This window comes from Sinocyclocheilus anshuiensis, unplaced genomic scaffold, assembly GCF_001515605.1.
Source record: "Sinocyclocheilus anshuiensis isolate Anshui unplaced genomic scaffold, SAMN03320099.WGS_v1.1 scaffold1561, whole genome shotgun sequence".
Lineage (NCBI taxonomy): Eukaryota > Metazoa > Chordata > Actinopteri > Cypriniformes > Cyprinidae > Sinocyclocheilus > Sinocyclocheilus anshuiensis.
In genome coordinates, this window is record NW_015536630.1 from 809,686 (window position 1) to 821,164 (window position 11,479).

Consider the following 11,479-nt stretch of genomic DNA (forward strand, 5'->3'; position numbering starts at 1 on the left):
ATTGAAGCATCCACGTTCAGTTTTTAATTGTAGTGTATGTTCTTTTACTGAACTAAATGATTTTTATTACTATAAAAAAATCAAAACGACGGTGGGGGTCGGTGCCGCGGTGGGCAAGTGACGTAACCGGTGTTGCGGCTTAACATCACCGTCAGCACCGTCTATCACGGCAAGCCTAGTCTCTTTCAGCATGTTCTTTGTCAATGACATGCAGTGAGATTTCGTCCTGTTTTGAAGCAATTAAATTATTATAAATGAAATGCTTTTGGTCATATATTTGACTTATTTTACATATATTCACCTGGCAACTCCTTGCAACCAATCATAATTAAGAATTTAACAATGTGACGTGTAAGGCATGAGAATCTTATGTGAGTACTAGTGTGTGGCGTTGAGTTTATTTCCCATCAGGCAGTATAACGGGGTGGGTGGGTGTGAAAGAGGTCATTATCCTCTAATTACTTGCTACAGTTGGTGGTCTAATCATGTAAATAAGGCAGAGAGAAACACGAATCATTGTGCTAGAGGAAGTGATCTGTAATTTTTGACTGTGTATGGGATTGAGACAAACAGATACTGGGCCAGTACAGTTTCTTCAAGACTGCCTTGACTTGGTTTTAGAATGATGTTAATTGACCCTTCACTGAGAGTTTGATTGACAGGCGATCTGACCAATCATAAGGCCGGATCTGCCATTTTGTCAGACAAACAAACTAGACAGGAGAGTAGATTAACCTCGGTGGACTTGAACTTGAAAAATGGTGTGCATTTGAAACAAGATACCTTCTGATGTTCATTCATGTTTATTTCATGCTTTAAGTAAATATGGAAAGATGATCGGTTCACATGCGCTTAAACTGAGATGCTACAGCGATCTGACACAAAATGGTATTTTTTATTGTTGGAAATTCTTTAAAAAAATGACAAAATCACTTTGTCTCATACCAAAAGAAACCTGCTCTGTCTTGTCTGTCACTGTTCCGCGATATGTATATTTCACTGCATGAGAACATGATGTTTGGTGTGAGAGTGGCATGGCTTGTCGAACGTAGCAACGGTAACTTAAGGGGACAGGATTTTGCAAAGGATAAAGGATGAATATTCAAAGCTTTTATTTACTTAATCTAGTTGTTGTGGACCTTGGTTTGTTTGTTTATCGCCTTCAGCAATTTGATTTGTTTATTTAAAAGTGAAATTAAGAGCTTAATTGAAAAGAATCATAAAAGTACATGCAAATGTTACAATGAAAAACATATTCAGAAAAAGTAGTAGCCTATATATAGTTTTCTTTTGATTTTGTACTGAAATATACCGTATTGGCCCGAATATAAGACGACCCCCCGTTTTCCAGATGTACCTTTTGGAAAAAGGCTTTTTAAAAGCAAAATCTTGTTTTTTCTCAGTAAAACACATTTTGTCTTCGATTATTTTCATATTGCATATTTTTCCTATTTTAATTTTTGTTTTGAAAGTATGGTAAAAACTGGTAAAATGTACCAACAATCACATTTAAAAAATATACACTTTTTGATATAACATAAAAAAACAAAAAAAACAGGTAGCCCATCTGAATTAGGACATTTAGGCTATCCATCTAATAGTAGCCTACCAAAAATGTTATTAACAGTAGAAGTTAAATCTTACTGTAGTCTTCAAATCTGGGTACTGTCTTACGTTTTAAAATCACAAAGAGAGTTTGGTCCCATCAGGCTAACGTGACAGTCACGACTCATGCAGCTGTAAGGTTTTCTTTTGTTTTTACTCGTGATCTTTACAACACTCATTACATTACGTATTTCATGGCACACTCGTTGTATGCGTATTTGGCGCCACCTATTGTTGTGGGTGTATTATTGACATGTCAAAGTCTAGACCCTGAATATAAGACGACCGCGTTTTTTCAGACGTATTTCCAAGAAAAAAACATCGTCTTATATTCGGGTCAATACGGTAATTTCTATGTCATGTAGTGTTCCTGTGAAGTTCAGGTAGTTTTATACCTTGGTTTTTTTGTTTATTGCCTTCAGCAATTTGAGTCATGTAGGAAAAACAATTGAAAATAAGAGCTTCATTAAGAATAATGATGAAAGTACATGCATTTGTTACTATGTAAAAAACAAAAAATCTTAATCCTAAAATAGTATAAATTATTTCTGAGATTTCTTTTGATTTTGGACTGAAATATGATTTCCCATGTCATGACATGTCCTGGTTGTAGTGTGATCATTATTGCATAGATGAGTTTATAGTTTTGTCTTTCTGCTCCGCAGGGCATCCCACAGGTGATTCTGGTGGGTCATGACTGGGGCGGTGCTCTGGTGTGGAACATGGCACAGTTCCATCCTGAGAGAGTGAGGTATTGCATTTCAGAGAGAATCATTAACAAAATGATTCAAGAATGTCATGAGTGTTGGTTTAGTTTGATGTCTGTTATGCACAGTGCACAGAAATGCACACTTTTTCTTCCCATGTTAATCATTTTATTTTGACATGCAGGGCCGTGGCGTCTCTCAACACACCTCTTTTTCCTGTGGATCCAAAAACAAATCCAATGGAGAAACTCAAGACCATGCCGATCTTTGATTACCAGATCTATTTCCAGAAGCCTGTGAGTGATTATCAATATTGAATTATGTTCATTTATACACACACACACACACACACACACACACACATACTTGTATTTGTGGTTTACGGGAACTCTCCATAGGCGTATATAGATTTTAGATAATAGTTAATATTATGTATTATATATTTTTTAATTATACATTGATTATAATATATGATTTTGTATTATATTAATTGTAATATTTAAATATTTTTATATATATTATATTAACATTAGAATTTCGAATATATATTTAAATATGTTAATAGGGTAACAATTTACAATAATGTTCCACTTAAGGCTCCAGACTTTGGTAATATGGTAACATTTTACATTATTAAAATCAGATATTATTTGTTAATATAATTACAACAACAATAATAGAAAATAATTATATATACATAATTTAATTAATTACATGATGTGCCGATTAATTAATCTAATTAATTAATCGCACATCAAATTTGGCTGAGAAATGACTCCCAAAAGATAATTTAAAGTCATTGTTCATTGTTGCATCAAACAGACATTACAAAAAGTAGCTTCTGCAAGAAATATTTTGTTTGATTCAACATAAAATGTATTACATATACAGGGTGAGTAAATGATGACAACATTTTCATTTTTGGGTGAGTGAACTATACCTTTAATAATTTGTATTATTATCATTTATATATATATATATAATTTATATTATCATTATCATCATGTGATATTGCTTAATATGATGTAAATATGAGACAAAAACTCAAACAGGGCCATTTTTGCCCCATATCTTGCATTTTAGGGACATTCTACTAACTATATATATATTATTTAATGGACCTAAGCTAACATCTAACTAACAATAAACTGCTGTATTTTTATTATTTATTTATTTAATATTTATTTCTGTTGTATCAGGGTGTTGCAGAGGCTGAACTGGAGAAAAACCTTGAGCGAACCTTCAAACTGATGTTCATTGCAAGTAATGAAACTGTAAGTTTTCTGAGTTTAATTTTACATTCATTAAATGAATTTCATTAGAGATGCAAAGCTGAGAAAGAAACAGCTCTTTTTTTCATACAATGACAGTTCATATTGACCTTGTCTGTCAAGCTCAGAATGGGAAAAACACCATAAAAGGGTTTTGGTATATAAGACATTTGCACTATATTTCATGTTTTCTAAAGCATTATGATAGCTTTGTGTCAGTAGTATTTTTAATGTGTTAAATGATTCTTTAAAAGTCACTTGTGAGTATTTATGAAGTTAATAGATGACCAAGATTTCCTCAAGATCATAATCATGCATGCATTTTAAAAAGTCGTTCAATAATGTAGTTATAATTCATGTTGCGCTAGCAAACATCTTGACAGAGCAGGAACCTTATGCATGAGTATAATTCTCCCTTCATCTGAAGTGACACGGTTATCTGTTAGATATTTATATTGCTTATCGCCGGCATCAAAAAGCCAGCGCTGATGGAGATCAAAGAGGCGAGGCGTGCGGTTGGTGCTGAATGACCCGGCATCATAATGCGGGCCACTTAAAGGACTCTGATCCTGGACTAATGAATCACAAACGGCAGGCCATCGCTCAGCCTCAGGTAGCCACAAGCTGCATCTTAATGAGCGTGTGGCTACCTGCATCTAAATCATCTTTAGTCTCTGTGATATTCTGGTCTCATTATATGTGATTCTGGGACTTTTTAAGCCAATTTTATGGTCCGCCAGGTGAAAATTGTAAGTCTGATCGCTTAGAAAAGTAATAGCACAGATTTCCCCAACCAGCTGCACATTTTTTGAGGTGTAATTCACATCCTTACTACATAGCAGCACCTTTTAAAAAGGAAAGGACTTGTAGTCTCTTATTACAAAGGAAGGACTGTATGAAAAAATCTGACCTGAGCTATATTTAATAACCAGACTGTCATAGAGAAACACAGTAGAAATCACATAGTAATGTGCTAAAAAACAGAATACATTAGCAAATGCATTTTTGTAAATTGAAATAAATAAAGCAGAAATATTAGATGACTTAAACTTTTTTTTTTTTCGGTTAGTTGCCAAAGCAAAATTTTTAAGATGAATTACTAAAATTACTAAACTGAAACTGAAATAAAAATGAAAAGTAAACAGAACTAAAAAACAAAATATAAAACATAAAAGTACATAAAATTACTAAAACTAAAATATAAACTAAATGTATAAAAATAAAAGCTAATGCAAAATATTAAATAATATTAATACATTTTTAAACTAAAATTATTGTAATTATTAATATTTTTGAATTAGCTTTTATTTTTACATTATTCAGTTTTTCTTTATTTCAGTTAGTTGCAAAGGCAACATTTCTAAAGATAAACAGAAATTAATTAATTAAAAAACAAACATTAGTAAACTTCAACTAAAATTAAAATAAAAACTGAAAATATAAAAATATAAGCTAATTCAAAATATTAAATAAAACAAACTGTTATTTATTAATATTTTGTAATTAGGTTTCATTGTTATATTTCATTGTATATATTTTTCTTGTATTTATTTATTTATTTTAGTCACCATTGGCAACATTTCTATTTAATTTTGCTTAAGTTGAAGTACTAAAACTACTAAAAATAAACCTGAAATATAAAAATTGCAGATAAAAATTAAATATTAAAAAATGAATAAAAATGACAAAAATTTTAAACAAAATTAAAATTGAAAACTGAAAATATAAAAAAGCTAATTCAAAATATTATTAAATACTATAATAGTATATAAATAATACTAGAATAACACTGGCAACCACCTAAAACATCTTATTATAATCTGCAGAAATCATTTCCTAGCACCGCAGGAGTCTGCCAGAGAGGTAAGAAAGTTGTTTTTCTGCTTTTCATTATTTGATGAACAATAGAGAATGATTGGAAGCATCATTAGCTTCAGCAATTCAAATAGCTTCTTTTATGCAGTCAGCTTCTGATTTAGTTCAGTGTTTTGTATTGAGGAATGAATGCATGTGTGATTTGAGTCACACTCGAGAAGAACGGTACAAACCGCTTGTGCTCCGAGCCTCAAAAGACTGCATGACTGCACTGGCCTTATCGTTTTGTTTTCCTTGTCTGCTCTTTTGTTTTATCAGGTGGATTGTTTGTGGGGTCACTGGATGATCCACCCCGCAGTGCTATTCTCAGCGAGTCTGCGCTGCAGTACTATGTTCAGCAGTTCACCAAGAGCGGCTTCAGGTACACTCAGCAAATGGGCAAAAACTGCATCTTATTTATGTGCATTCATATGCATCGTGATTTACTCAAGTAGGACATGTTATTACTGGAACATTTTCATTTTTGGCATGCAGTTTTTAAGTCTTACCAAACTATCCTTTCCTTCTGATTTTAAGTGTGAGTTCTGATTGATATCAGTGTTGTTTCAAGTCCAAAAGGATGTTGTTCCAGGCAGATGTCCTGCTAGACTAAATCATGTTGTGCTATGGCTTCATATTTCTTCAAAAAGTTTTTTATATTTTGTTTAGCTTTAAAATAAAAATGAAAGTTATTAAAAAAAAGGAAATTAAAAAAAATTGTTAAATCTCTTCATAACAGTATTTCACCCAAAAATAAATAAATCTGTCATCATTTACACATCATCATGTTGATTTTAAACCTGTATGATTTTTATGATGATAAAATAATTTTTTTATTAAATAATTAGGATCATTAAGATTTTATACTTTGTGACTTAATTTTATTTCTGCAAAAAAACATAATATACAATATATTTTGTATTTTTTTACATATACTTTTGTGTGTATATGTGTGTGTGTGTATATATATATATATATATATATTTGCATATGCACTTGTCCTGTATTTAATATTTCTTATTTAATATATTTGTATTTATGTATTTTGTTTTATTGTTTGCACACACACACACACACAGTTATATAATGCATGCATGCATTTTGATCACAACAGGATCACACAATTTTTTTATGCTAGATCAATAATTTTGATGAATCTCTGCATGTAATTGAAAGTGTTACATCAAGTATGAATATGTAGAAGTGCAGATGAGATTTTCCGCACACAAAGCTATTTTTCCAATATATTTTGAAAGTAATTGACTATTTTTGTGGTCTGTTCTTCCACAGAATAAAGGAAATCACATGAGTTTGAAATGACAGAATGTTTATGTGAACTATGCCTTTAAACGTGAGGCACTGATAATGAATGCATGCTCATGCACGTGGCATAGATGACATGTTGTCACTGAGGGTCTGGTTTTGCCTCAGGGGTCCTCTGAACTGGTACCGTAACGGGGAGAGGAACTGGCGTTGGATGTGTTCCAGGCCGAGGGGCAAGGCAAGTGTCCTCACCGCGCTCCCGCTCTCTGACACGTCACTGTCAGAAATACCCAAGTGTCGCTTATTCCAGCAATTCCACACCACATCTAACACAGTCCTGCAGCCTGAGCGGAGCAGATGGTCAGGTGTCTGTTGCCTTTGCCCCAACATCTGCTCCTCCATGATGAGCTGAAGTGCTTTAGCTCTGGCTGCATCACTCATAAATGTGTCTTTATATGGAATGGAAATCAATAACCGGTTCTTCTTTAAAATCAGTTGCACTTTTAAAATATACTGATGCAGATTATTTGATTGATGCTGTTAAATGTTGTTTCATGCTGCAAATGAAATCAAGCCTGATACTAAAATATCACTTCTGACATTATTCTCAAAAATCTAATATGTTATATACCTCATCTTGTTGCATTTTTAGTCAGTTCCTTAAGACTGTCAAAACTGATTTGATTAGTTGAAAAGTACATGACAGTGCATCTGCCGTCACAGATCATGATGCCAGCTTTAATGGTGACCGCAGGAAAGGACCCTGTTCTTCTGCCAGCCTTTGCCACAGGCATGGAGAACCTGGTGAGACTGCAACTTTGTTATTCTTCCATTATGTTAATGCTGCATTCACCTCATGTTATAATTACCATAATAACGACGTGGAGATTTTTACTCTGAGTTGTTCACGTCCTCAGACTCACAGATTTATGGAAGCTTATTTACGGTGCGGAATAAAAAAAAAAAAAAAACAACTTTTTATCACACAGATTAACGTCAATGAGTTAACATCAGAATTCTCGCAATTCTGAGAAAACATTTTCGGAAAAGTCAGATTTGTGAGATATTAACTATTTTCTTACAATTCCAAGTTGTCTCGCTATTCTGACTTTTTTCTCGGAATTGTAAGCTAAACTTTTCTTAGAGGTATAAACTCGCAATTGTGATGTTAACTCAATTCTGAGAAGAAGAGTTAGTATTGTGAGATATAAACTCGCAATTGTAAGTTGTGAGTAGGTGCGGTTATGTTTTTGCGAATTTATATTTCGCAGTTCTGATAAAATAGTCTGAATTGCATGATATAAACTTGTAATTGTGAGAAAAAAGTCAGTTTATTTATTCTTGCAATTCTGCCTTTTTCTCAGAATTGCGAGAGATTTTTTCTCAGAGATATCAACTTGCAGTTCTGAGAAGAATAGTGAGAATTGTGATATATATATATATATATCAACAATTGAGAGGAAAAAAAAGTCAGAATTGTGAGAGAAAAGTCGCAATTACCTTTTTTTGTGAGTTTAGAAAAAGTCCGAATTGTAAGATATAAACATGAAATTGTGAGAATAAAAGTCACAATTCTGACTTTTTTCTTAGAATTGGGAGATAAACTTTTTTCGCAATTTTGATTTTTTTTCTCAGAATTCATATCTCAAAATTCTAATAAAAAAGTCAGAATTGTGAGATATAAAGTTAAAATAAAGTTTTATTCTGTGGTGGAATTAAGCATCCTTACAAATTATTAGTGTCTATGGTGAGTTTAAAATTGTGAGTTGAACATACTGTAGATGTAAATTAGTTATTCCGATACTTTACATAAACACAGTACGAGATTGCATGTGTAATGTCGTACTTTAGCATTGTCCATGCAAGCTGACCTGCTGTAAGCTGCTCTTGTGCGTTTCTGTCTGAAGGTCCCCAACCTCACCAGAGGCCACATTGAGGAGTGTGGACACTGGACTCAGACGGAGAGGTAAGATTCACTGGAAAGTGATGTTTGTGCGAATGTTTTTCCACCAAAACGATAATGCCACTTTGTGAAGGATGATGTCATTGAGGAACTGGCACTTTTACAAAAGACTTTGGAAAGTGAAATTAAGAATACAGGGAAACAATATGAATTGATCACCAGTTAAATAATAGTGTATATATAATAAAGAGTTTTACTTGAAATATTTTATTTTAAGAAAATGTACATAAGAATCTTAATAAAATGCCATTTTTAGAGTTTATTAAAAAAAATATCACATCTTAAACCAAAATAGTGAAATTATTTAATATTCACCTCTATGTTTACTTAATTGTGATATTGTGAAAAAACTAATATGATTTGCATCTTTATAAGTTGACTTTATTTTATCCAACATTGTATATATGATGGGGACATGAAAATGTACTGCATAACAAGAATGATTCATTATATTGACATTAAACTTAATCAAAAACTCATATAGCGACAATTTACATGTCTGAATGGCTTTAAAATGACATGGTGTTGCTTAAATGTCGGCAAGGTATCAGGCATACTTGGTTTCCAGGAAATTGGATTGCAAAAAATAATTGACGGACTGTCTGACCTTTAGTACTTTAGTTGACTGTTGTTATATGGGGAGTGTAATAATTGCTAGAATAAAATCGGTTAATACGATGTCAGGTTAGGTTAGGTGGATTAAATGCTCATAGACTGTGTAAGATACAGCCTACAATGCATGGTTTTTGAGTCTTATATTTTCGAAAACATGTGCATCCTCCTTCTTCCCATCATTTCTTGTCCCTTTTCTCAGATCAAATGCTAGACTTATTTCAGTAGTAAATAATTTGAGTCGTATTACTTTAGCAGCACATACCAGGTTATTCTCATGAAAACTCGAAACAATATTTTTAGGTTATGTTTCATCCCAAATATAATATTTTTGCATAAAGAAAATTAAACTTTTTTTTAGAATAGATTTTATGCTTTGTGACACAGAGTTATTGTTAAGTAAATAATTAAATAAAATAATTTAAAAAATGATTGAACCATAAAAAAGGAAATCATAAAAAGCTTGCTTTACTGGAATTAAAATAAACTTTACTGAAATTATATATATATATATATATAATTGTGGTATTTATTTAACCCTAACCCTAATGTAATTGAGGTCTGAGATGTGGAAACGATGAAGAGAGAGAGGGCAAACATTTTGCATTTTAAGTCGGTGTTGCCATCTATTCAGCCAATATTATCTCAAATAGCCTGCATAGCACTTATGACCAAATATATTCAATCTTGATTTATATATATACATACATATATATATACATACACATACAGCATTTTAATTAGCTTGATATACTAAAATAACTGAAAATAAAAAGTATATACAATTTTTTATACTTTTTAAAAAGAATAGATTATTTACATATTTAGAAAACAATAAAAAATTGAGTGAGATAACACTCAGTAAAATGGCTAAAACTTATAAAAACTCATGATAACAAAATATAAAAATATTCATAAGAATAAAAAAATATATAATAGCATCTCAGTGGTACTAAAAACGGTGACATTTAAAAAAAAACACCATGATGCAAAAATAAGCTTAATTTTCCTTGAGCAGGAAACTTAATATACAATAAATATATTTTGGATATATATATAAGTATGTATGTATGTATTTATTTATTTTTCTTTCTTTTTGCATATATACTCTTTTTATTTGGATGAAAGACATTGACCCAGACGTGTTAAAATCTTTGAAATGTAGCAGCAAATTGCATCATGTTGAAAGCATGTTCATGATGCTTGTGTTAAAACAAGTCAACTCAACAGACTATTATTTCCTGACAGACTTGTTCATTGTCATTTATAAGCCTTTTAGAGCAGCAGCACGTTACCATTCAGCATTTCTTACAGAGAGGAGCGTCTACCATCAGGACCGGTGTGAGCATTCAGTTTTAAATTAAGGATTGCTCAGATCCAGGGTTTCCATTATTGAACGGGGTCAGGGCGGTGATTGTGCAACACCATCACCGCGGTCAAGCAGCCAATCACATAAATAACAGTAACGTGACACTGACGGAAAGATCCAGCTCACCTCAAGGTCAAACCACCATACAGAGAAAAACATCCCTCTTATATGTCATTTAAAAAATACAAACCCAAAAACACTACAACTCCCATCTGATAAAGCAGGAGGAATCTCACATAATCTGCCCAAGAAGGCATCCAGGTCACATTTCACCCAGTAATCAACAGAAAGAAATTAGGTTGCATATTATACTGTAGGCTTACATAATAAGATCCTTTCCTTCAGAAGAGGAAGTTAAGCATTTTGTTTTTAAATATTTGTCCCGTTTCCAATGTTTTTCCAGGAACTGTAGTCGTTAACAGTAGGGTTGTGACGGTGAGGAAACCCACCGGTTAATCGACATGTGACAACACCGGTAATACCGGTATCACCGCGGGGGCGGGGCGTTCCCTCTTTTCCTCGCTTTCCTTCGCGTTTAAATAGCTTGTAAAAGCTGCGTGCGCATTTTACTTTCACTTTCAAATAGCGGCAATTCGGCGTAAAGGAATTGTTCGTTTTTAGCTCGTTTGAATTTTCCCTCTTTTCCTCGCTTTCTTTCTTTTAATAGCTTAAAAGCGCCGTGCGCATTTTACTTTCACTTTCGAATTGGCGGCAGTTCGGCATCAATTGCTTGAATGCAACAACAAAATACAACGTCATACTCACTTTAGCGTAGAACTTTTATTAACAAAACAAATAAAAATACACCATGCTATAGGGCAGGCTATGCCTAATA

General features: G+C 32.7%; 1 protein-coding gene across 4 annotated transcripts in view; it reads left to right on the top strand.

Moving 5' to 3' along the window:
- Positions 1-11,479, top strand: part of LOC107653762 (bifunctional epoxide hydrolase 2-like) — a 23,498-nt gene that overhangs the window by 9,592 nt on the left and 2,427 nt on the right. For 3 of the 4 annotated variants that reach the window (XM_016440600.1, XM_016440595.1, XM_016440587.1), the window contains 8 exons: positions 2,271-2,356; positions 2,497-2,608; positions 3,512-3,586; positions 5,410-5,446; positions 5,717-5,819; positions 6,869-6,938; positions 7,424-7,504; positions 8,608-8,666. In XM_016440600.1, the coding sequence (XP_016296086.1) occupies positions 2,271-2,356; positions 2,497-2,608; positions 3,512-3,586; positions 5,410-5,446; positions 5,717-5,819; positions 6,869-6,938; positions 7,424-7,504; positions 8,608-8,666 (623 nt within the window). Of the gene's footprint in view, positions 1-2,270; positions 2,357-2,496; positions 2,609-3,511; positions 3,587-5,409; positions 5,447-5,716; positions 5,820-6,727; positions 6,840-6,868; positions 6,939-7,423; positions 7,505-8,607; positions 8,667-11,479 lie in introns of those variants that run through there. The other variant, XM_016440606.1, reaches the window with a different exon arrangement.